Source organism: Anoplopoma fimbria, chromosome 18 (assembly GCF_027596085.1).
Source record: "Anoplopoma fimbria isolate UVic2021 breed Golden Eagle Sablefish chromosome 18, Afim_UVic_2022, whole genome shotgun sequence".
In the NCBI taxonomy this organism is placed as follows: domain Eukaryota; kingdom Metazoa; phylum Chordata; class Actinopteri; order Perciformes; family Anoplopomatidae; genus Anoplopoma; species Anoplopoma fimbria.
In genome coordinates, this window is record NC_072466.1 from 15995853 (window position 1) to 16023767 (window position 27915).

Here is a 27915-nt window from a genome sequence, read left to right on the forward strand (position 1 = left end):
AAGATAAACTTTTGAAAGAAATCTTTCTCAAGTTGTCAGTCATATCTTTCTAAAAAAGGTTTAGCTTAATGTGCCCCCTCTTTTTCAGAAATATTCTTCATCAGATTCATACATATATACGTACCTCTTCTAAGAGCAACCACAGAATAAAGCTACACTGAAGTATTTGGGGGCTGTTTGTCTTGCTCAAGGCCACTTCAAAAAAGGTTTTCGATGAGGTTTTGAAGTTAGTGTTTATTTTTTGTTGCTTTTTACAAAACAGCGATTATTTCAAGCACCTTCCAGTCAGCACATATAAATCAAATCAAATACAACTTCACAACATGACAACCCTTGAACGATCGGATATGAGGTTGCTGTGATTTCCTTTGACATTTCAAAAGCATGAGTGCATATTTTCTTAAGAAATCTACTTAATCTTTACACACACACAGACACACACACACACACACACACACACACACACACACACACACACACACACACACACACACACACACACACACACACACACACACACACACACACTCACACAACCCATAAATGGTGATTATCTAAAATTCTTATTTTTGGCCAGTTGGGGTCAGCGGAGAAAGCTGTTGACATAAACAATGACATGTTATAACCTTGTAAATGTGGAATTTTTTTATTTAGCATTGCAAACATGTTTTTTAAACATCAACCAGGCGCAGAGCATCATTGTCATTAATTCAGAGTCTGATAATCACTTCCAGTTTAGCTATGTTTTGGTCTCCACCAACTGACGCCAGCCGATTAAGCTCTGCTATGTTCACCAGGTAGCACACAATCGGTTTTGCATCTGCAAACATAGTCATTTGATCCATTGTAAATATGAAAATATTGATTAGTGCAGCTTTACATGTTTTTAAGGAGTCTACTGTTTATTGGTTACATGAACATATGAAAGATAGAAAGATATTGCAACTTTACACTGACAACACTTTTCATTGTAGAACTACACTTTTCATTCTAGTCCTGCTCTCAGGACTAGAATGCTAGAGGCTCCCTCATTAAATGACCTCGCCAGCTCAGGTGTAGAGGATGAACTTGGAGTGAAAAACCTTCCTCCTCTCATTTTACTCTCTGTTGTTGTTGGTTCACTACAGCCTTGATTCAGTCCTTGGGGACTATTCGCTCTCCGTAGCTTCTCTGAATACAGACGCAGAACATAATAATCCTCTTAATTACCACCATCATCATCGCATAAACACCAGAACAATCACTGTGATCTCTCTTGTAGCGCACAATATTGTTTGCAATCATCATCACATTCTAACATCATTTGTACCATTGCAATAACATTGAAGTCACCATCGCAATTCAACTTTAGGCTTGTTCAGATTAGGGTCCTCAAAAAAAACATTATAATAACGAACAAAGGATATCATTAATATTTTGTCCTCAATTTGCTGACATATTGTAGAAAAGAGTGTGAACATGCATGTTTTTCATCACATAAATGTGAGGGTAATTGTCATACAGTATTTTATTTATCATTCAATGCATCACATATCAAGATAGAAAATCATAATTGCAAAGGTAATGCTTTTATTACAAATATTACTAATTGGAACAAAAAACTTTTACAGCTCCAGAGCACATAAAAATTGGTTATTTTAAGTTTTTTTGACACACCTTGTGCTGGAACATCTTTATTTTTTTTTACATTTGGACAATGCATTATGCTTTCTAATGTGTTATTTTAAACTCAGTGCAGATAGACCAAACAATCAAGATTCATGAATCAAAGCAAATCTGGGTATCTTTTACTGAACATTGGCCACAAGTAGCAATTACAGGATAATATTAAATGGTATTACAGTGTAGTGCAAGAAGAGTCATTATGTCGGCAACTGGCTCAGTAATGAGATACACAGTAAAAGCAAACAGTAGCAACAAAGCCCCCGAATGTATGACGCTGAGCAAGGTTGTCTTTTTTTTTTTTTTTTTTACAAACAAATGAAACATGTTATTTATGCTTTCAAATAAACATACCTTCCCTTTAAGACACATAGATATTTGCTTTTGTTTTATATATTTATTGGTTTTCAATTTTTTGTAATGAAAACACAAAAAGCTAAGCAGACATAATAAAAGAAACAACTATGAAGTATAAATTAGAACAATATGTGTTGATCATACTGCCATACAACAGCTGCTTTCTTTAGTACTGTGAACTAATTGGTTCTTGGTTACCATGCATGAGCTGTCCCCATATTTTTTGGTGTGTCGGTAGGGGGCCTTTAGAAGCTTTTCAGTGGTCAGGCAGTTTAATTGGCTCCTCAGCAACTGATCAATAGTTGGTGCTTTACGAACTAATTTTACCTTGAATTTTGACAGTTTCAGATAATCAGGAAAGAGACACAAGAACCAAAGATATAGATTAAGTTGATATTAAGCTATGGCATTAAAAATAAGTCAGTGGTAAAGTGTTTGCATGGAAGAATAACAGATTGGTTGATCAACAGACCAGTCTCTAAAATGTTCATGTTATAATGTATCTCCACCTTTTAGTATAATAGCGTAAACTTTTCTCAAATTGCAGCATTTTTCTCCTACAATCACAGCACAAACGGCACCTTAGTGACACCCCCAAATGCTCAGCGCCAACAGGGTATGAAATTAGACAGAAGCCCACTGACAGCCACATACTACTAGCCAGATGTGCTAAAAACTAAGAGCCAGCACGCCACCAGGCTAAATGGGTGAAATGAGGCGTTGTTGATAACTGTAGTGGCCCACATACTGGGAGCCTGACAGTTGGTGTCACGAGGTGTGTGTGTGTGTGTGTGTGTGTGTGTGTGTGTGTGTGTGTGTGTGTGTGTGTGTGTGTGTGTGTGTGTGTGTGTGTGTGTGTGTGTGTGTGTGTGTGTGTGTGTGTGTGTGTGTGTGTGTGGGCTTAAGTGCCAATTCTCTACAGATCAGTAGACAGCTCTGGAGCCGGAGAGAATAAACAGAATGCCCCCCAAAAATGTGTTTGTCTATTCTTTGTTTTCAGTATTGTATAGATGTTACAGTAGAGTTAAAAATGTTAACACGTTATAATATTTGAGTTAAAGTAGTCCTGTTTTTTAAAGGTGGATATCAATTATTCAAGAAGAATCATTTAAATCAAAAAAACGTTCAGTTGCTTTAAACCTTCACAATAAATTCCCAGTTTGAGGTCACTTCATTCAATCAATACATTGAAATTGTTTTAAAAATTAAAGGCACAAAAAAAAGATCCTTTTTTTATCTTCTGTCAGTTATGTGCTTTATTTAAAAGCTTAATGTATTTCACCATCAGAAATGGTTTATTTTGGAAGGTTGCCCATTGTATATAAACTGTAGGTCTAGCCCTTGTCTTCTCACACTCCTGCATACGCTTATATAATAGATAATGCATGCTTCCATGGCGTAACAACACTTACTTAGCACTAAGTAATTGAAGACATCACACCTTTAGAAAGTCTGCAATGCTTCGTCAGACGGGGACCTGAGTTCATTGCCTACATTGGTGACAAGTGGAGAGAAAACAGAGCAAGTTGTTCTTAACTTTCCCCCTAAGAAAGAAAGGATTTCGCACAAATTCCACAAAAGTTTGTCACCCAGCATCTGCTGAGCCAGCCGGCTACATGATCATCCCTCTGCCAGCGTCAGTCAAATATAGTATGTGTGTGTGTCGTTCTAACTTTGTATTTGTGTTTTGGTCATGCTTTCATTCCTGCAATGACAAGAGTCAAAAGTAAAAAAAAAAAGTATGCCCTTTAAACATGTGCTTGCATACAGTTTGCCTTAAGATGTGCAAAGTGGATGAAAGGTATACATAAGAATGTCCAATTAGGAGGGTTATTGGTTGTTACGAAGATTTTACACAAAAAAACATATGAAGAGCTTATAAACTATAATATATTGTTATAGATAAAACCATTTAACAGAATATAAAAATAGCTCCACCTTGATACTAAAACAGTACAATGCAATTTGCAGATGAAAAAATACAGCAGTAATAATAATTCAGTGATATAATATATAAGAGTTTTTGACCAAAAGAGCCCATTTCACTTTTGTACATTTTGATAACAAAACTAACAAGTCCTCATATTAAATCATTTTCACAATGTGATATTGCTACTTTTACTGAAGTAAATATACTTCCACCACTGGTCTGAACAGCATCCAAGAAGCTTTGTTTTTATTTTATATTTGATATCTTCATTAAATCATTTAAAAAAGTATAGTGGTACTACAGTATAATTAAGTGAAACCAATTACATCCTTTTTGGTGAACTTTAGATGCTTGTGTATCCAGAAGCCCAGCAGCTGGTTGAAGTCGTGTCGTTGGTCTTCCTCTAAGGCCCCCTGAAGACTCACAACACTCAACATACTAACCTGACCTTTGGTAACAAGCCAGATGGATAATATTAGCGAAATAACTAATGGACTCCTCATGTTGGGATGAAGTCAATGCCCCAAATGAACAGTCCGATGATCTAAGGTCTGTTCCCCAAGCACTGCAGCTGCAGCTAAACAGCTGGCCACTTTTCTTTCCAAATATTCTCAAATATCTGGAGTTGAAGAGGGAAGTGTAAAGAGTCCATTATGAAGCACCCAATTGTCCAAAGCTGAGTCTGGCTTTGAAACCGACCAGCAGCCCTTTGCTACATGTTGTCCCTTCTCTCTTACCCTTTTTTTTTTGTTTGTTTGTTTTTTTTTATTTTCATTTTTGTTTTTTATCTTGTCTTTCTTCTACTATGTCTCTTGTGTGCACTTTACTCTATGCTGCTGTAAGCCTGCAAATTTCCCCGCTGCGGGACTAATAAAGGATTATCTTATCTTATCTTATCTTATCTTTCCTTCTAATAAAAGCTCACAGAGCAATATGGAGAGAGAGAGAGAGAGGAATAGATGTTTGTTTGGATGCAGGTGGGCAAAAATGTTTTAATTTTCAAAACTATGTGGCTTAGTTCTAATTAATTCAAGGGAAACTTTTGGCAAATGTCTCTCTGCCACTGCAATGCTGGCAGAATGCAGGTGAAAAAAACATGGTTTTCTTTTGATATGATATTAAAGCATAGTATACAGTATGTGTATGTATGAATATTCTGTCACTGGCAGCCTTAGGTCAATTCTGTTTAATTTGGAGAGTCATGTGCATGACATAAAGACTGATAGGGTGGAAAAGGAAACTATTTTGATAATCACACCTTTGTCTTTCTTTTCCTCTTGTCGCACCTTCTTATCTTCACTTCTCTTCACTCATCTACCTCATAATTTCTGTCCCCTTTTTCTCACTTTACCCACTCATTTCTGTTTCTTGTTATCTTTGCATTTCTTTTTGTATTTTGTTCCTGTTCTTTTCATTTTTTTTATGGTGTACTTCCTCCTGTCTCTCCTTCCAGATCATCCAGGACCGTGTGGACTCCCATGTGTCCAGAAACGGGTTGTTGTGGAATTCCCTACCCGGTGGTCTATATGCACTTCCCCAGTACTCAACTGACCCTGTCCAGTTTCCTTTCTACTATGCCATCCTGGGTAAGAGTTGATTTTATCAGATTAGAGGTTTGATTTGCATAAATGCTGCTGTCATTGATTGTTTCGCTCACAGCTTTTGTCCAAACCCAACCTCATCGAGCTGATGAAGGTACTTTAAAACACTTGGTGCCTGGTTGTCCCAATTGGCCCCCAAATGTTTTAGTCATAACTCAGTCAAATCTTAAACACACAGACATAAAACACATATTTTTAGATTCACTGCGACAAACAGTTCCGAGGATATTATAATATCTGAATCCATAGCGAATAAGTGTCCATAAATCTGCTTAGAATTCATAATAAAGAGATACTCCTTATGACTCCAGAACTTGCCTTAGGATTGTCTCATTTAAAAAAAAAAAAACTGTATCAAAGTAATAGTTGATAGTTGTCTGTACATCCATGGATACATTGCAAACAGGAACTGTTAATAGCTAATTCAGTATACATTTAATGGTGCTAATATTCCAAACTGTAAACAAACATAGGCAAAAATAAAACAGGGCTCAGCTAAATGACTCCATGGCAACCTTTTTGCATCCCACAAGGCCCTCAGCTTATGCTCCAAAACTTCCACTGATAGCTGGCAGGTGTTTGGGTGGGTGTGCAGTTTTCTCAATTCAGTATTGAATGTGTTCCTCCTAAGTTTTTCTGTTAATGTAGCTAAAGTTCTTCCAATAAGTTGTTGCTTCTGCCACCAAGAGACTGCCTGGAGGCCTTTGCTGGATGTTGGCTGCACAAACAGGACTTATCTCAGAACAAAAAAACATATCAGAGACCAGGTTGCTGGTTGTTTAAAAGTCAGCAAACATAAAAGCAGCAAATGAGCAAGGTGACCTCATGATATAGATTGCATCACTGGTATTAAATTAATCTGAAAGTAAAATAAGCAAAATGTTAAAGACTATATGTAAATATATACAGTAAGTGTGCCATAAGACTGCTGTTGAAGGAGAGTTCAGAAATTTAAAGCTGCAGGCAGAGTGAGGTGAAATTGAACTGGTGTGTGTGTATGTACAGTATACGTGGGTGAGTATAGATATGCATGCAGACTGGAGAGACTGAGGCTAACTCAGATCGATGTTTGCCTTTCTCTGAGGTATTATGGACACAGGGGTTAGGAGGAAGAAAGAAGGGAGGGATGGAAGGAAAGATGGGGCAGTTTGGTTTATGCCACTGCAGTAAATCACTATTTTAGCGGCTGCCATCTCCAGTGCTGCTGCTCCGGGGAATAAGTTGTCGTCAATGCCGGTTGTACGAAGGTCTCACTCTGCCACCTTCCCATAACTTTTGATGGCAAAGCAGTTGCAACTTCTGCCTGTTAGTTTGAAAAAGTTTGACTCACTCAATAAGATGTAGTGGTCTCAGGAGCGATAAGACTTACCTGATTTGATGGCTCAAGTTATAGCTTTACCTGTGACTGCACAATACCTGGCAACAAAATGTGTCTCTAGTTGAAACTTTGGTCACTGAATGTATATATATGTATATATATGTATATAAAGCATATTTGGTGCACACATCCAAATATGCCGTGCGGTTCATTAAGGGCATGTGTGCTCTAACTTCTGGAAGCAATTATTTGTATTATGTTGGCTACATTTTTTTTTGGGCCCCACAGTGAACAATGGGAAAAGTTGGTAGGAATCCTCTTGCTCAGTCAGAGTTTGAGCAAGAAACATCACTTGAAACAGTTCACCACACATTACTCTACTTTTTCTGACTTTTGGAGACTTTTAACAATTGTTTATCATGTGTTGAAGTGAAAAGTCCCAGCTCATACTCTTTATTAGGATATCATAGAACGTTGCCAAGTTTACCATTAGTGTTTACAGCTTGTAAGCAATTTTAGAGTAATCCAAGGCAAATAACTTGGAATTTATTTCTTCCAATTTAGAATAGTTTTAAATGACCACCCAAATGCACCATTAGTCTGTGAAGTGAGTGCAAGTGCAAGTTGAGGGATTAAAACCTTGGAAGGATTTGGCCCCTGACACATCTGAAGTCTGTCTCTCTCTATGGTGCTGAACCATTCGGAGCAACTCAAAACAATTCAGTGTGCTTTATTGGCATGATTGTAACACAGACAATATTGTCAAATCCTCAAGTGAAGAAAAAAAAACAAGGTTAAATTCATAAAATCAAGAAAATTGTGAAAACAATTAACATTTCATCCTTGCTCTGTGTGTTTGTAAGAGTCTGTAGAAGTGAGTGTTGATTATGTTTGTGTGCATGTGTGTGCACCAAAGTTGGGGTATGTATGTGTGTATCAAAGTTAAAGTTCTCTCTTCTTCTTCTTCTGCAAACTTATTCCTCCCAGCTACACCTCCCACAGAAATTGTGCTGCATACATATTTGGTCTTCTGTTCAGTGACATTGGCAGTAATCTCTTGTATAGTTTTTTGAATTTCACAATAAACTCCCTTTTTTCCCCAGACAGAATGATAGGAAAGAGTTTGTAGGGATCCTTTGAGTTTTATTTGACTTGGACTATTGGGTTCTCCACTTTTCTCCTCACAGAGAATGCCTCTTCAGTACCCGGCCACTATGTGCTGCTTGTTTTAAGGGTCAGCAGGCTGGCGTCCGGTACAGTACCGCTTCAGTGACACCAGCAAGAGCTTAAAAATACACAAAGTTGCCAAATCAACAGACCACGGATTTTTCTGAAGCAAAAAAAACGACTTACCAACCACTTCCAATGCCGTCATAGTTCTTTTCCCAGGCAGTTTAAGACTCATTCACACCTGGATTGATGTGACTCTAACTACTCTCACATGGCAGCCAGGTGGACTAATGGCTCACAAGTGACCTCAATCACTCTCAAGGTGTGAATGACTCAAAATTGATGCAGCAGAGGCCAGTATTTACGGACCCCTCCCTCTCAATATGGACAAAGCTATAAAAATGCTGGGTCCTACGCTTCCCGTAGAGTATTTTTTTTTTTTTCAGAGCCTCAGTAAAGTACTTGCATCAGCTCTCTTGTCCATTATTATGTTTCACGTCAAAACTATTTTGCTCGAATTAGTAGAACAATTTGAAATGTATGTAATTTAATTAAAACCAAAGTGGCACCGCTCTTTCCAAGAAAACGCAGATGAAACAGAAGGACTAAGCCTATTTCTGTGACCCCCACAAGGGCAGACCTCGTGCTTCCATAAATACCACTAAGCCCACCTGAGATGACCGGTCAGGGGACCCGGTGTCAGAGAGATGGATAGAGCAACACTAAAGAGCACTCTGGCTCCACGTATCCATGAGGATGTATATTCCCCAATTCCCACACCCACCCGTCACTTGGCTTGCCATGTGCCTGCCATGCTCGCCTTGTCGTGAATATTACTTGTGCCTGCATGTATCTTCCCATACTATATCTGCCGCAGGTTACCAATTGTATAGTCTGAGCTTCCCACACAGCGGCATCTTGCATGTTTGTTTTTGAAAGCTGCACTGATCCATATTTTTCAATTAACGAGAGTTCAAATGAAATCTGTAATGTAAAAAGGGTTGTTTGAAGTGCAACTGCAGCTCCCTTTAGCTCTGCGGCCGGTGTTTTTTAGTGTCTTTCAGCTTATTTTCTTGGTTTACAACCCAAAACTTTACTCTTCTGGTCAAAATACCAGTTTTAAACAGCAGCTAGCAGCTAAAGAAAAGGCTGCAAAAGTTGACCAAAACAGAGTCAGAAGGAAAATAACATACATTCATCAGATGGACACAACCACAACTCCAGATGGATGCTAATGTGTTTGGTTTCTCCATAAGTAGCATCGCTTGCTGTTGTAGGGAGGAATTTTATTTTAATTTGTTTCAGGCTCTGCTTGCATTTTGTGAGACGCTAAAAGTAATCTTAAAAATTGCCATGCACATTAAAACCTGATTATTTTTGGAAAAAAACTGATAAACAGTTTGATTAAAGCCTCAGCATAACCCTTATAAACTAAATTGTTTAATATTCATATTAATAATCTCCATCAGCCCTCATTGGCATGCATCAAAGATAGCTGCGCTGCTTATTGTGTGATATTTTCTATCATCTAAATTCAATGATTGTTTGCTAATCACATTGTTCTTACACCGAGCATGAACATAACTCTGTTTACAGAAAACAAGTGTGTGTGTCACCTTAATCTGGTTATAATCAAACTATTAGGGTGGATGTAGATATGTCACGTAACATGGCTTTTTATGCTCTTCTATTCAAAGATACAGTAAGGCATGAAGGGTTTTATTTATTACGGAATCGAAGATTTATACAGAAAATGAAATCCAATCCTGAAAGCCGATGCTTTATAATATTGATACGTTTCTTTTGCAGAGACTGCAACAGGGGGAATCAATTTCCTTAACTCCATTTACCCATTGTTCCGTATACTGGGCGTCATTTATCGAGGATTGTAATTTAAAGTTTGGTTCCGCTTCATTATTTCTCTTTTTGACCTGTTTGGTTCATTTGTTTGCCACAATAAAATGCAAAAAAAAGTAACTAACAAGAGCTGTTTTAATGTGAAGCTGTAGAAAAATACAATTGCTCCTTTTAGGAATAAATCAGCATGATTCACAATTCACTAAAGGAGACACTCAAAGCAAACTCTTGGATTAGACGTGTTTACTCATGCTCAGTGATGGGAAGCAGGGGGGTATATATCCTGTCAGAATGATTGATGACGGGTGCAGCTGAGAGCACCCTGTGTCCAGTTAACCGTTATGGAGCTCTATGGAGAGCTACGTCTGCACAAATCTGTGTTAAAAACCTAAATACAGTTTACCCATGACAACTGTTTCTGTGTTCGTGTGTGTCTGTGTGTGTGTGTGTGTGTGTGTGTGTGTGTGTGTGTGTGTGTGTGTGTGTGTGTGTGTGTGTGTGTGTGTGTGTGTGTGTGTGTGTGTGTGTCCAGGTAAGAGCCCGGCACAGCAGTTCACAGCTGTGATCCATACGGTTACTCCTCTGCAGTCCCAGATCTCCCCCGTTGTGAAGCTCATCATCGCTATAGCCAAGTCCAAGTTCTGTGCACAGGTGGGAAGAGTGTCTACGTCATACTGTGATTTGGTGCTGTTTCAACAAAGGGAAATAATGAAAAACAGTATTATATATGATTAGGCAAACACAGAGCAGAGTAAACACAATATAAAGAGGTGTCAATATTTTGCGATAGAAATGTATCACTTGTTACTGTCTGATCAGTTGGACCCTTTGTTTCCTTTGCCCTCCTTCTCCTGCGATTGTTGCACTATATTTGTGTTTTGTCTTCATCAACTTGCATCTTCTGGTTGTAAAATTTGACAAGGGGGTTCAGCCAATCCTCAAATACAACAGGGTGTTAGGTCCACTGTGGAAAATAAATCAAGAAAAAAGTCATAATACTTGAATACTACTTTGAGGGATCTGGATGACCTGAAGATTAATCAATTAGCACAATATTGCTATTGGCTGAAATGAAATGCCAAGTAAAGGGGGGAGGGGGATGATAGAGTATGCAGACACAAGAACTATAGAAATGCTTAAAGGAAAAATAGTAACTGCGGAGTATAGCAAGAAAGTCAGGAAAAACTTACTTCAACATGCATACTCCTATCCAATCACAACATATGTTCTTCTCAAAGTAACCTTTTACTTACATTATTCTCATAATATGACTTTCCCCCCTTACAGTATGTGTATATATATATATATTATGTATATATATACATATATATAAATATATATATATACACACAAATATTGAACACGTCACCATTTTTCTCAGTAAATATATTTCTAAAGGTGCTATTGACATGACATTTTCACCAGATGTCGGTAACAACCCAAGTAATCCATACATACAAAGAAAACAAAACAAATAAGTTCAGAAATTAAGTTATGCATAATAAAATGGAATGACACAGGCAAAAAGTATTGAACACATGAAGAAAGGGAGGTGCCAAAAGGCATGGAAAGCCAAGACAGTAATGGTTCAGTCCCAACTGATGGCCTATAAAAAGGTGTCTCATTACCAAGGTGTCACGAAACATCTCATGATGGGTAAAAGCAAAAAGCTCTCTCAAGACCTTCACAACCTTATTGTTGCAAAACATACTGATGGCATTGGTTACAGAAGGATTTCTAAACTTCTGAATGTTCCAGTGAGCACTGTTGGGGCCATAATCCGGAAGTGGAAAGAACATCATTTCACCATAAACCGGCCACGACCAGGTGCTCCTCGCAAGATTTCTGACAGAGGAGTGAAAAGAATTATCAGAAGAGTTGTCCAAGAGCCAAGGACCACTTGTGGAGAGCTTCAGAAAGACCTGGAATTAGCAGGTACAATTGTCTCAAAGAAAACAACAAGTAATGCACTCAACCGCCGTGGCCTGTATGCACGCTCACCACGCAAGACTCTATTGCTGAAGAAAAAGCATGTTGAAGCTCGTTTAAAGTTTGCTGCACAACATTTAAACAAGCCTGTAAAATACTGGGAGAATATAGTTTGGTCAGATGAGACCAAAATTTAACTCTTTGGATGCCATAATACACACCATGATTGGAGGTGAGATGGCACTACACATCACCCCAAAAACACCATACCAACAGTGACGTTTGGAGGAGGGAACATCATGGTGTGGGGTTGTTTTTCAGCATACGGCACTGGCAAACTTCATATAATTGAAGGAAGGATGAATGGAAACATTTACCGAGACATTCTTGATAAAAATCTGCTGCCATCTACCAGGATGATGAAGATGAAACGAGGGTGGACATTTCAGCAAGACAATGATCCCAAACACACAGCCAAGGAAACTCTCAATTGGTTTCAGAGAAAGAAAATAAAGCTGCTAGAATGGCCCAGCCAATCACCTGACTTGAATCCAATAGAAAATCTATGGAAAGAACTAAAGATCAGAGTTCATAGAAGAGGCCCACGGAACCTTCAAGATTCAAAGACTGTTTGTGTGGAAGAATGGGCCAAAATCACACCTGAGCAATGCATGCGACTAGTTTCTCCATACAGGAGGTGTCTTGAAGCTGTCAATACCAACAAAGGCTTTTGTACGAAGTATTAAATAAATTTCAATAAGCGTGTTCAATACTTTTTCCCTGTGTCATTCCATTCTATTACACATAACTTAATTTCTGAACTTATTTGTTTGGTTTTCTTTGTATGTATGGATTACTTGGGTTGTTGCCCACATCTGATGAACATTTCATGTCAATAGCTCCTTTAGAAATATATTTACTGAGACAAATGGTGACGTGTTCAATACTTATTTTACCCGCTGTATATATATATATATATATATATATATATATATATATATATATATATATATATGTATGTTGATATGATACAATAATTTGACTGAATAGTAGAAGGAGTAATAGAACCACAGCTTAAATGAAGACACATTTGTGTGCGGACAAGAAAACCCTGCTAGGCTCGAAGCCTGATGCTTCTCAAGGTGGCAGTTCACCCTAATATCAAAAAAGCATAGTTTTCCTCTTATCCTTTAATACTACTTTTAGTGTGAGATGCCTAGTTTTAGAGATATCGGCTGTAGAGATGTCTGCCTTTTCTGTAATATAATGGCACTGTATGGCAATTGGTTTGTGATGGATTAAAGCGCCAAAACACAAAAACTCAATAGCAATGTCTCTCAGGAATCAGCAATCCAAGTTGATAGATAGCACACCAGGTAAGAAGAAATACATGTATTTTAGATTTTTGGGAGATGAAAAATGCCTCCTGAGACAGATTTAACAGTATCTTTATACTTTACTTTCTGGACGAAATCAGCTGTTTCAAACATCGCTATGCAAAAATTAATGTATATTGATGTTGGTGCTTTCCTATTGTTAACTGACTCTATTTTCCCAATACAGATTGTGGTTTTATGGAACTGCGACAAGCCTTTACCTCCTAGGAACAAGTGGCCCTCCACCAGCGTGCCTCTCACTGTCATTGAAGGACAGACTAAGGTAACAGCTGCTGGCTTTTTGCATCCATTATGTTTAAAAAGAAACTTTTTTGCATAGCAGTGAGGAGATTTATCTCGCATTTCTAAAACTGATTGTCTGGCAATGAAAGAACCAACCCTTTGGCTACTAGCTGCTTTCTTAATGCCACAAAGACTTTAAGACACTAGAAAGGAAGGATGAAAGCATGTTAGAGGTTCAAAGGGGAAAATTCATATTTGATCTTAGGGATTTTACTATGTGCATGCTTTGTCTTTGTGTACTTGTGAGTTGATATCATGAAGGTCATAGGTACTAAAACAAAGATGCCTTTCCTAATTTATTAAGGCATCCACGCATAGTCTTACCCAAGTTTACAGTTAAACATAAATTTATCGTCAAATATATATTGTATATATTCAATTATACCTCTTTATTTAACCTTTTCTTAGCAGTTAGGATGCAGTGGGCTGCTGGTAAGCGGCCAGGAGCAATTTGTGGTTCAGTGTCTCGCTAATGGAAACTTAAACATGCGGACAGGAGACAGGGAATCAAACCCCCAACCTTGCGATTAAAGAATGACCCGCTCTAACCCTTGAGCCACAGCCACCACCAATATTAAGCGAGCCGCTCTACCTTAACTGGCAAAGCGGTTTGCAAAGTGCAAACAGCTGCACTGTCCTCAACACATTATTTACTGCATTCTCACTGTTAGATTTACTGCATTCTCACATTAATAAACTTAATGCCTAAGAGGACAGGAGAGACTTGGGGTGTAACAGCATATACCTGATCACTGTGAGCCCTTAGCTTGAGGTTTTAATTGTCAAAATGTCTCCTGAGGATGCACCCAGACTCTGAAGAGGTAAAATACACAATATCTCTAATTTGATTAAAGAGAATTTAGCAAATTCTTTAATTATAACACCTCATCAGCACAGGTGTAGGAATCTAAAATAGACCACAAGTGATCCTGTGATGTTCATTTGGAGTTTTGCAGTAAGCTCAGGGAGGCATTCTGCTTCATTTCATGATAGATGATTCAAGAAATTACGCAAAGCACCGTTGAGAACGCCAGATGTTCAGACCCTTTTGGGTTGTTGTTATATTAAGTCCCACTGCAAAACAAGAGTGGACCCTGATTAAGGCTCACAGAGGATGTCATCATCGAAAAAGGCTTTTATTTGCGCTGTTACTGACGAGTGCCTGAGACTATATTTGGATTTTTTATTAAGAGTCTTGTAAGTTAACACTTTATTAAGTATGTTTGATCGCTGCTGCAGACAAAGTTTTTATTTCGTTCTTTTTTTTGCTCTGAAGAGTAAAAACTACAATATTTCCCTCTAAAATGTAGTGGAGAAAATGTAGCACACCATGGAAATACCAGCACTAAAGTATAGTGTAGGTACATCAAAATGGTTGTGAAGTATAATTAGTTGAATAAACATACTTAGTTACATTTCACCACTTGTATTGAATGCCTCCTTATGAAATAAAAGGCAAATCATGGAAACTGCTCTATGTTTACAGCTATAGAGAGAAAATGCAGCTGGAATAAGATAATGATAAATTGTACAGTGTTTTAGAAAATGTTCTCTCCTGTGTTAATTGTATTGTAATGCAGTGCTATTTCAGGTTTATAGAATCTTGGTGGTGTGAGATTGAAGCGACAGGGGATTTGATTGTCAGCTATTAGACTGAAGCCGGCAGTGTGACTTTGCTGGGATTGTTGTCATTTGCTGTGTTATGGGATAATATCCTGTCCTCACATACACGCACATATGAACTCACAACTGTTATATGATGCTTTAAATTATCTCGAGTTTTTCAATTTAGTCATTAGCTCAGCTATTCAAACAATCAAGCTTCTTCCTAAAAACTCACCCAGTTACGTTCAGTCACTGATCACTCACATGCCAAGCCTTTCTGTCTCTGATCATGATGCTTTGTTGTCTAATTGCTTCTGTTTGTTTTCATGTTAATGTGTCCCCCTTGAAATACAAGAACAATGTTTCCACTAGTGACAATAAAATGCGTCTCAAAGGCAATAACATGCAAGTTAGTGTGTGTGTGTGTGTGTGTGTGTGTGTGTGTGTGTGTGTGTGTGTGTGTGTGTGTGTGTGTGTGTGTGTGTGTGTGTGTGTGTGTGTGCCTGTACCCAGCAGTGTCTATGGTCCTATAATTATTCATGTGGTATATTTTGTTGTGCTCAGACAGATGCTCTTCAGTGTATTTCCTACCAAGCACTCGCTGTGTTTGTTCCCACTATCATAGCCAAACACTCACAGAAAGTTTGCAAATTGCTCTGACGGAGCGCAGCAGCAGAGTCATTTTCTGTATGTTATGATTGTATCTCCTCTGTAATGCTGAGTGGATACATTCCATCAGCAAGCTTTTACTTCCTCTCTCTCACTCTTTCCTGCTCTTCAGTTTGCTTCCACTCTGTTCATAGAATAACGTATCTACTCTTTGATTTTTTTTCATTAGTGTCCCACAGGTCTTCATACCTAAATGAGAAAATAGATTTGTTGTCTGTAGAAAAAAATATTTGATTAAGTTAGAAAAATATTTAAGGACTGTTGGGTAGGAAGCAGGAAGCAAACCACATTTCTGGTGGTTTTGGGGGGGCTATTTACCCCGGGCCTTATTAAATGTTAAATGGAACACCAGACCAACAGTTAATTACAAATACGAACCATAACAGAGTTTGAACTTTTAATATTCAGAAAGAAACTGGTTGCAGATTCTTCACTAACATCAATGAGATGTTGTTTGGCAAAAGATGTTTAAAACGATGCAATGGTGACACATTGAAAACACACTGAATATCAAATTTAGCACTTTTAAACTTGCTAGGAACTTTTGAATACAGTTTTGTGGATCTTTAGTTTTATTCTGGCCTTCATTTATTAAATTCAACAGCGTTTTTTTGAACGACACCCTGTTCAATTTTAATCAATTTAGATTAAATTAGAGATGGATGCCCATGTGAGGTGAAAGGCAATTTCAACAGAGATTCCAGAAACTTCCATCCATTTGATTAATCAATGAACCCTTTCCAAAGTGTTTGTACGCTTTGTCAAAGATCATTTATATATAAAAAAAAAAATCCTAACCTTGTCACACGCTTCTGTCCTAACCCTTCCTTGTTTGCTGTCAATATACGTACACAACATATAATTGTAGATTACACTGGGTTTCTGGTTCTGCTGAAGCCCCCTTAATGTTTCCGAACTGTACAAGTTTAAATTATTTAGCAATCGTTTAATCAAACAGGGAGTATAGCTGACTGATCAGATGAAACAGGTCGCTCATAAACTGTGTCCCAATCCAGCGGCTGCATCCTTCAGAGGGTGTATTTGTAGACCGATTGCGTCAAAGCAGCCGCGACAGGACTGTCCCATTTCGTCGACTACTTCTAATGCGGCCGACAAATGCAGCCTAGTTTTCCCAGATTCCGAGGATACAACTGATGGATTCCTTCACAGCCCAACATATCCCAAGATTCATTGCGTGCCGGTGAAGTTTTTTTTAATGACATTGCAACTAGTGAACCAGCAACGGGAGAATTCACATTTAAATGTAATTATTGGGTCAAGTGAATATTTACAGATACAAGTGTTAAAACTAAAAACAAGGGGCCTGATCAGATCACACTAATGTTAAAATGATCGGTTAATTTACGTGACGCTATTAACTAACCAGCTGACGCTACCGAGAGCCGCTGCACTATTTATAGCAGCTTGTCCATTATAATATTTTAACTTAGCTTTACCTCTTTTATACTCTTTTATGACAACCGCAGCTGGTTGCTAGGAGACGGGAGTGGCAAAAGCGTGGGGGCGCGAAAAGCTGGTGACGCAAACAAGAAATAATTTGTGGACCAGACCATCTCATTTCGGGGACCGCTCGGTCCAGCCTTCGCGGTATTCAAAGGACCCGGCCGACGTAGACCGCGAAGGCTGGTTCCTCCGAAGGCTGCAGCCGCTGGATTGGGACACAGCTATAGCTTGACCTTGCTATAAGTGAGGTCCTGCTTGCTAAGCATTTATGACCCACACATCAATCGTATCAAAGGACTCCCTACTATCACTGTTAATATGTCGACTTTATCTCACCTTCATCAATCACCTTGCAAAATTGCATGTGTTGCCACCACATCCTGTATTTAATATTGATAAGTAAATCTTTAACATTGATCCTGACTTCTTAGGTATGCATTGAAATGATACCAAAGGAGCATGAAAGTGAAGAGTTCAAAGGTCAAGTGGGACCTAATGTTGAAACCTGATTGAACAGAGGGTCAACAGACTACAATTGATGGTCTTGTGTTGACCTCAAAACATAATTTAGTGTATTATTTATTAGACTGTAATTACCGCCGTTAGACAAACTCGAGTCCAAGACTCTAGGCTCAGAGTTGAGTTTGTGTCTTTGTGAGTCCATATTTGCTCCATTTTATTGTCCACTAGGTCCTGAGATGATTACCTGGCTCTTTAGCTGGTAAAAGCTCCAATTTCTTCACCAGCTATTTGCTAACTGTTTCTCTCGGCCATGTCGTGCTAGGCAGGTAGGTACATGGGGTTATTGGGCCTGCTACTACTAGAAATTAGGTTCTTTAGAGTAAAGAGTCAACTAAAACAGTTAATTTGCATCTGTAAAACCAAGACAGTGAGCTGAAAGAAGTGAAAACAGTACATACAGTGTCAGTTTAAAATTATCTGTGGGTTCATCACTACTTTTAAATCCTTCTAAATACAATTTAATCAATTGCAAGTCAAGATTAGCCAAGAAACTAAGGTAAAATGAGATTAAACTTTATTTATCTGGAGAAATGAATAAGCCTACAATACAATATTGGAAGAGTGTAAATGTAAAACTCTAAAATAACAATAACAACATGGTGCAAATCAGAAATATATACATTATATAAAAATTCCAAAGTCAGGTTCACAAAAGATAGAGACCGACTGTTAACTTTATTAAAAAATATATATAAGTAAGTGCAGCTTTAACTCAAGTCAGATTGCAGTGCTGTATTATTAAAACTTCCCAAAAGGAAACAATACAGATTATGATATACAAAGGCTTTTGTACGAAGTATTAAATAAATGGGTGGGGAGTTTGTCTTTCTGTATGGATGTGATGTGAATTTATTTTGACAAATCACAATAAACAAGACCAAGATTCTACAGCCATGAACATGCATCCCTCTGTGGCTGTACTTAGGTGCAGCGCTGCCTTGAGTTTACTGCTTATGTAAGTGCGTTCATCCAACTAACAATGAAAAAATATATATTTCTGTGTGTACATATGTTTATGTGTCCTTCAAAAATTCCAGAAACCATCTATCCGACGGTCATCACTCTACTTATGTTTAGTATTAATAAACGTTAAATAACGTGAACAGCGCTCTGTGGAGCAGCAGTGGCTTCAGGGCTCTGCAGGCTGACTCGGGACCAAGTAATCTGCCAGCTCCAAACACACACTAGTAGCAGCCCACTGATTGCAGGGTTGCGGGTTCAACTCCAGCTCCTCCTGTGCTTATGTTGAAGTGTCCTCAAGGAAGACACTGAATTCCAAAATGCCCCTGTTGGTCAGGCCAGTGCCTTGCATGGTAGTTTGCTGCCATCGATGTGTGAGTGTGTGCGTATGAGAGGCAAACAATCTTAGTATAGTTTTTAGCACGCTGACCTTGTTGCGATGAAAAGTCAATGGGATCGCCAAAGTTATTGCAATTCCTCCTAAGGGGAACAATACATGTCTACCATATTTTGTTGAGATATTTCACTCTATAAGTGAGAACTTTGGCCTGTGGGTGTTGCTACAGAAAAAGTCAAGAGATCACCCAAAGTTTTTAGGGTTCATCTTGCCCAATAATGTCTATGCCAAGTTTCATGGAAATCCATCCAACAGTTGTTGAGATATATAAATGGCAGCTGACATAACAATCTCAATTCAGTATTTACTTATTTGCATGTTCTGGAACTTCTAACCGAATCACAAGGGCCTCATCAGCTGATTAAGATTTAGATTGTTTTCTCAACTTCTCTTTTCAAAGTCCAGAATGGTTTGTCAACTCAATGATGCAATAAACAGGTATTGGTCTTATATATTTGCAAAAGCATACTAGTTAAATACTTGATGCAAGAGAAAAACAATGAAAGAGGCTCACATCCGTCAACATAGGCAATGAATAAGGGGCCCTTTGAAATAATCCTCTAACAAGGTGACCTGAAGGATGCTGGGAAATGCAGTGAGGTCATATTTTGTATGATGAATGCCAATGTGTGTGCATTTTGCATGGGATTGTGCATATGCTTTGTATTACTCATTGAAATATTGAATTTACTATGAATTCTTTGACCATTAATCCAGTATGAATACAGTTTATAATCAGGCAAGTGGCTAATTTACTGCAGCCAATAACACTGTGATGGCAGTTTTCATAAGAAAGCTGAGAGACTGTTACACTATTATGAACCTCATCCTGACTGAACTAATTACCTGATTGCTGATTATAGGGCATCCATCCAAAGAAAATACATTTTCTGCCAAGATTTCTCACTTAAAGCAGTGAATTAATTCATTGCATTTTTTTATGTGGCACTCTCGAATAATTTCGGATATTTCTGTTGAAATTCATTTGATGTTACTGAACTTCTTGATACATTTGTAGTCAGTCGGCTCATTAAGCTGAGATGGAAGTAGACATTAAACTTGCGGATATTTGTGGCCTTGCTTTGCAAAATAAGCCTCTTAATATTACCCCTGGGGTGTATGAATTCGATATATTATTTCAGACAGTGAATCTGTGTTAAATGCCACTACGGTGACTGTAGTTAACAAAGAGGTCCATTGTAATTACATTAAAACCTAAGTTGACCAAGATAAAAAGCCCAGAAAAATATACATATTTACAGTCAGCTTTACACAAGTTTTTCCCCAACTTAATGCATAGATAATCATAATGGTGGATTCACGGATGATTCAAAAGAAACATTTTTTCTTTAAATGAAACACAAAAAGGGTCCAATTTGAACTTTTAGGCTCCACCCGCTGAATAAATAAACATTGGTCAGAGCTTTCACACACTATAACGGTGTATGTGAGCAATGCCGCAGTGTGTAATGTGGTTCTTTCACAAAGGCAAGATCTGTGTCTTATTTTGTTTTTCTACTCAACAGTTCAATAATTCACACTTTAATTACAGGTCAATAACATAATCATTAGCAGTGGCCCTCTTTAGGCCAATGGATCAAGGTCTACGACACTTTCTGTTATGCAGTGAATTGATAGAGACACATGCAAAACCTATTAATACAGCTCATTGATTGATGGATACACAGCAGGGTGTGAAATAAAGACATTTTCTCATTGGCTGCTTATTTTGCCTTGATTTTTCATACCTTGATACCAATTCTTCCCATTTTAAAATACTTATAAACATATTTCCTGAGATAAAAAATAATGAATTCTGCATTTAAATCTTGCCAGACCTACGATCGTCCCTGTCTTGTTTCCTCTCACTCCTCTATAGCTATCAAATAAAAGTTATTGTTTTTAATGGGATATTCATAACGATACATTGTTCATGATTTCAGTTTTCTCTTTTTGTCCCTCCAGACGATGAGCAGTCGTTTTTTCCCCCACGACGTCATCCTCACTGATGCCATTCTCAGTCTGGATGAAGACTCGGTTCTATCAACAAACGAGGTGAGTCGCTGGTAACTTGTCAACCACTTAGCACGGTATTGACCCTCTATGAACTGGTGAACTGAGACACTGATGCTTTATCAACAAAATGAGGTGAGACGGCTACATTCCCAAGACACAAGGCCACTAAAACACCATTATCAGACATCTGGATTATTGAATTGCTCAACGAACAGCTTCCGTAAAGAAATCGATACACCAAAAATAGACCAAGAAACTGCATATTAACTTTTGTGATTAGAAATGAACAAACACAGGACTTTCACCAGGGTGACCTCTGATGGTGTAAACATTTTACTTAATTATTTTTCCGTGAAGTTTTTTGTAGGTTGTTTTTTGTTTTTGTTTTTGTTGTTATGTAACATAATGTATTTACACAACGGTGTTACACAACGGTGTTACGCAACATTGTTACGCAACATTGTTACGCAACATTGTTACTCTACGTTGTCACGCTACGTTAAGTTGTTAAGTTAAGTTGTTAAGTTGTTACACTACGTTGTTAGGTTAAGTTGTTAGGTTACGTTGTTACGCTCGATGTTACGCTCGATGTTACGCTACGTTGTTACGCTACGTTGTTACGCTACGTTGTTACGCTACGTTTTTACGCTTCGTTTTTACGCTACGTTTTTACACTTCCTTTTTACGCTACGTTTTTATTAAATTACATTGTTTTGTTTTTGTGTTACATTATGATGTTACGGCATGTTGTTATGCAGTTACATTAAGTACGTTGTTATCTAGTTTTATTGCCTTTATCTAACAAATCGTTTCACCATGCTAACCATGTGACATTGTGCTTTTCCGCCAACGTTTATTCCGCCAACTGTATTTTTTTATTTGTAGTTAGCAACTGGCAATTGATTTTTGATGCCTGGAACGCAAACTATCATTCGCAGATTTAATCAGATAATAATAATAATAATCAATCCTTTATTAGTCCCACAATGGGGAAATTATTTCTCTGCATTTAACCCATCCCGGAGGAGCAGTGGGCTGCAATGAAGCGCCCGGGGAGCAACTTGGGGTTAGGTGTCTTGCTCAAGGACACCTTGTTGCCGGTAGATTTGAACCACCAACCTTGTGGTTAGTTTCATGTGCCAGGATGTTGCTAACTTAGCTTTTGGTTAATTGAAAACAGTTTCCAGGAGACTTGTTTAACATGAGTCTTGGTCACATGTGTGATATCATGCTAAGAAGCTTTATGTCCTGAGCAAAACGTCAACCCTAGTATTATAGGTATTTTATTCTGAAATAGCCATGTTGGCTGATTAGCTTACATACTGTTATTCATATATAGTTCACGTTTAACATAATAAAAAGAAAGGCATTTAGGAGGGGGACTAACTGATTTGTTCGGCTGACATAACACAAACTCGAATAATGTTGCCTGGTGTTGCTGGAGTTTAAACTTTCCCAAAGAGCATCAGAGTTTGCCGTAAACACCAATATACATTTTTGAACTTGCCAACATTTCTAGAGGGTTTTCTCAACTTTTGAAACAAGTGATTCCATGTCAAGGGATCTCAAAGATTTTGAGTAACTTCAGCCTCTGACAGGCACTGGCAATGTTTTTATAACAAGCTACAGTCTATGTCAGCGTGTGGCAAAAGGTGGTGATGTCTTAACACAGTATTGATCCTTCTGAAATGAGGCAGTCAGTCCACGCTCACTCATGAATACCATTCATTACAAATGAATTGCCAAACAAGGCATTGGCTACTGAATGAGGGGAGGAAAATGTGCTTTGCCTTTAAAGAACGATTACAAATGCAGTAGATACAATTGAACCAAGTAGAATGAGTAGGAAGTTTTGCAAAGCAACAAAGTTCAACAACAGATTCAAAATACAAAAGACAGAGTTCTGATTAGAGACCTCAATATCATGGAGGCTCAGTGATTTGCTAGGATGCTCAAGACAGTCTTGATTAAAATAAGTGCAATGTGGTGTTAGGATAGATACAATAAGATGGTGTTCTTTTAATTTAACTCAACACTGAGGAAAGGAAAGCAGAGAGAAGTGGTTAAGGTAAAAGGGAAATGGAAGAGTGGAGTAATGAGGACAGGGTAGGAAATCGAAAAAAAAGTGAGATAGGAATAAAAGATAAATATGACAGAATGAAAAGAAACATGGGGAGGGAAAGAGGAAGGAAGTGCCCGGGAGAAAAGATCAGAGGTAGCAAAAAAGAAAAAATGTAAGGGAATAGAAAAGCAGACCAAAGGATGGAAAGTAAAGGAAAATCAAGGCAAGAGGAAATAGGGAATGGAGAGTAGAAAAGCATATTAAACAGGGGTATCATGCAAAATGAAGCGCTTTCACAGAGTAAGGAGTTTTATGAGAGCCTTTATCTCTGTGTCTGTGTCATTGCACTGTCAAAACACCTCTTTGTTTAAAGTCTTGTTACTTAAGAGGGAAAACACCCCAGTGGTTTGTTAGGCTGACACGTTTTTGTAGAACAAATTAGAAACCAGTGAGTTGTATAAAGCATTGTCAAGAGAGGAAATAATGTTTCAATTCCCCCTTTTTTAATCGAGACTTTGACATGTTAGGAGAGTGAGTGGTATGATTCCCAAGGCATTATAAATAATGAAACTTAAAAAAGAGGCAAACTAATTAACCAGGCCCATACATATATTACATTTAGATTTTTTTGTCTTCTTTTCAGATTATTGGAATTGTTATATAATTTAGGTTTGTAGGTCTACTTTTGTATAATCAAGGTGTTGAACTGACACCACAAATCTGAATCAAAGCGAAAAATGCTACCCCATGTTTCACCAGTTAAATTATTTTTATGTAAACTTGCAGCGGTAATACAGGTCTTAATACAGCTCTGATAAGGTTGAGGGAGAGTGAACAGTTAACTGTGAGGCTGATATCAATGATTAAAATTGAAAACGCTGGATTAAATAAATGTATTGTTACCTCTGAATTCCTCATGTGTAGATATATTGTAGGCAATTTGAATTCAGCACTGGAATAGGGGGACTCCACCACTAACAATAAAAAACACTATATAGAAAGTTAATTACTAAATACAAACACATTTAATGACTAATTCGGGATAAAACAATTCTAGATCATGGAAAGTTTTAGAAACTGGGTTTTAATTTCAGAAAAATCTTCAGGCTTTCAAATTTAATGTTTAATCTCCACATCCACATTTGAAATATGTAGGAGAAAACAAAAGCAGCTCATGCTGACCAATCAATCTTCTTAATGTCTCCATTTGTTGTCTTTAGGCATTGTAGCCCCAACATCTTGTTTTATTCTTAAAAATAAACGCACAACTTTAATCCAGTTTTGCTTATGCTGAAAAACTGAATGCAAACCCTTTGAAGATGATTGTCATAAGAAATTCAAAATCAGTCTTACCAAAATTCAGTCAAAGCAGTTACTTTGAAGAATAGTTTATCGGCTAAAGTTCTCTGCAACGTTAAAAGGATCTTTAAAGTTTCTATATACAGTAGTAACCTTCAAATAAACATATGTGATTTTTCTTACTGCATTGCAGATAATAAGTCTTGATATCTTGTTTCCTACCTTGCCATCAGTGATTAGTGATTGAAAAACCTTTTTTATCTTCATTCGCTGTGTTTTCATCTATTTTCCACATTTCAAATCAGACATTACCTTACCAACTTAAGAAACACATAGGAAACACATGTGTATCTGGCTAGGGATAATGTTCTGTAAAGGCAGTTAAAATGATCAGAAACAGCTCATCTGTGTTGCTCAATGAGTGCTTCTACTTTAAGAGTCCTTACAAGTAGCAGCCTTTTCAGCGAGTAAAAGATGCGATCTATAATGGATTGTGAAGCCCAATGAGCCCAAGAGATCCAATATATCTTTAAACTCTGTGATGTTTTATTGATGGGAGCGAGTCAATGTTCACCTTTTCTACATTGGCGGGATCGCAATTACACTTATTGCACTACAATTTGTGGCACAGCAATATGAGTGAGTTTGTACAACTAAACTTTTATGGGCCCACAGCTTGTTTTATGAAATATTACATTACATTACATTACAGTCATTTAGCAGACGCTTTTATCCAAAGCGACTTACAGGAAGTGTATTCAACATAGGTATTCAAGAGAACTACTAGTCACCAGAAGTCATAAGTGCATCTCCTTTCTTAAACAAGCATCCTAAAGCATAAGCCAGAGCAAAAGTATAGTGCAGAAGCAAATTACTACGAAAACAATAATTGCAACAGACTAATACGAATATAATAAGTGCTACAAACTACTACGAATAGGATAAGTGCAGTAAACAAATACGAATTCAATAAGTGCAGCGAACTGATACGAATACAGTAAGTGCAACAACTAATACGAATGCAATAAGTGCTACGAGGAAGGCTCAGGGTAGTACTTCTTGAAGAGGTGAGTTTTCAGCCTGCGCCTAAAGATGGGCAGCGACTCTGCTGTCCTGACGTCGGTGGGGAGTTCATTCCACCACTGAGGGGCCAGGACAGAAAAAGCTGTGACCGGGTGGATCGGCCGCAGGGACCTTTGAGCGACGGGGCAACCAATCGCCCCGAGGCAGCAGAGCGAAGTGGTCGGGCGGGGGTGTAGGGCTTGACCAAGGCCTGGAGATAGGAAGGAGCTGTTCCTTTCACTGCCCTGTAGGCTAGCACCAGAGTAAACTGGATGCGAGCTCTTACAGGGAGCCAGTGTAGAGAACGGAGAAGGGAAGTTGTGTGAGAGAACTTGGGGCGATTGAACACCAGACGTGCTGCAGCTTTCTGGACAAGCTCCAGGGGTCTGATGGCCGACGCCGGGGCTCCGGCAAGTAGTGAGTTGCAGTAGTCCAGGCGGGAGATGACCAGAGCCTGGATGAGCACCTGCGCCGTCTCGTCAGTGAGGAAGGGGCGAATCCTCCTGATGTTGTAGAGGAGGAATCTGCAGGAGCGTGTGACCGATGTAATGTTTGCTGACAGTTGGTCGTCCAGGTTCACGCCCAGATTCCTCACAGTCCGAGTTGGCGTCACTACGGCATCATCAATGGTGATGGACAGGTCTCGGTGCGGGCAGCCCTTCCCCGGGAGGAACAGTAGCTCGGTTTTGTCCAGGTTGAGCTTCAGGTGGTGTGTCGCCATCCACTTCGAGATGTCAGCCAAGCACGCAGCAATGCGTGCCTCCACTTGGGTGTCACCGGGAGGAAATGACAAGACCAGCTGGGTGTCATCGGCATAACAATGGTAAGAGAAGTCATGCGAGCGAATAACAGAACCCAGAGATGTTGTGTAGAGCGAGAAGAGAAGGGGGCCCAGAACTGAACCTTGTGGGACCCCCGTAGTCAGCATGCGTGGTTCCGACACGGCCCCCCTCCATGTCACCTGGTAGGATCGGCCTGTCAGGTAGGATGCAAGCAGGGAGAGTGCAGAGCCTGAGACGCCCATCCCCTCGAGGGTGGAGAGGAGGATCTGGTGGTTCACCGTGTCAAACGCCGCTGACAGGTCCAGGAGAATCAGGACAGAGGAGAGAGAGTTCGCTCTTGCAGCGTGAAGCGACTCTGTCACCGCAAGGAGGGCCGTCTCTGACGAGTGACCCACCTTGAACCCGGACTGGTGGGGGTCCAAGAGGTTGTTCTGGTGGAGGTAGGAAGACAGTTGTTTAGAGACAGCGCGTTCAAGTGTTTTGGATAGAAAGGGTAGAAGAGAAACCGGTCTGAAGTTCTTGACATCAGAGGGGTCAAGTGATGGTTTTTTCAGAAGGGGGTGACTCTGGCAGTCTTGAAAGCCGAGGGAAAGCATCCCGAGACGAGAGATGTGTTGATGAGGTGGGTGAGGAAAGGAAGGAGTTCAGTGGCAATAGACTGAAGAAGAGGGGAGGGGATCGGGTCAAGGGAGCACGTGGTGGGGCGGTTAGATGTAACAAGGTCGAGGACCTCGTTAGGGGAGAGGGGAGCAAAATAGGGTAAGATGGGGTGTGGAGAGGGAAGGGGGAGCTGAGGGGGAAGAGCTGGAGAGGGTAGAGAGGGAGAGGGTGGACAGGGAGAGGGGGCTGAGAGAAGGAGGATCTGATATCGTTTACCTTCTTGTCAAAGAAGTTGGCGAAATCATCAGGGAGAAGGGAGGAAGTAGGAGGAGGGGGTGGGGGTTGGAGGAGTGAAGAGAAAGTTTCAAAGAGTTTTTTAGGATTGGAAGCAGAGGTTAGGATTTTAGAGCGGAAAAAAGCCGCTTTAGCAGTAGCTAGAGAGGAGGAAAAAGTTGAAAGGAGAGATTGGAAGTTAAGAAGGTCCTCCGGGAGTTTGCCTGTTCTCCATTTACGCTCAGCCGCTCTTAGGCTCCGTCTATCAGTACGCACTGAGTCCGACAGCCATGGGGCAGGAGGAGTTGGCCGTGCAGGCCTGGAGGTGAAGGGACAGAGGTTGTCCAAAGAGGAGGAAAGGGTGGAGAGGAGAAGATCAGTAGCAGTATCGGGGGATAGGAGAGAGAAGGATTCAGGGTCAGGGAGGGCAGAGGTAACGGAAGAGGAAAGATCAGCGGGGGAGAGGGAGCGGAGGTGACTACGGGTAGAAACCATGTGGGTAGGTGGAGGAAGTAAGGGGGGAGAGGAGAGGGAGAGGGAGTAGGACATGAAGTAGTGGTCCGAGAGCTGGAGGGGAGTGACAGAGAGGTTAGCAGTAGAACAGTGTCTAGTGAAGATAAGATCCAGCTGGTTGCCGGCCTTGTGGGTAGGAGGAGAGGAAGAGCGATAGAGGTCAAAGGAGGAGAGGAAGGAAAGCAGAT

At 39.3% G+C, this 27915-nt stretch overlaps 1 protein-coding gene across 1 annotated transcript in view; it reads left to right on the plus strand.

The window, feature by feature from the left end:
• LOC129107479 (exostosin-1) overlaps window positions 1-27915 on the plus strand; it is a 249072-nt gene that overhangs the window by 210914 nt on the left and 10243 nt on the right. Inside the window, exons 6-9 of the mRNA XM_054618979.1 lie at window positions 5403-5535; window positions 10428-10546; window positions 13388-13483; window positions 21086-21175. Of these exons, the coding sequence (XP_054474954.1) occupies window positions 5403-5535; window positions 10428-10546; window positions 13388-13483; window positions 21086-21175 (438 nt within the window). The remainder of the gene's footprint in view (window positions 1-5402; window positions 5536-10427; window positions 10547-13387; window positions 13484-21085; window positions 21176-27915) is intronic.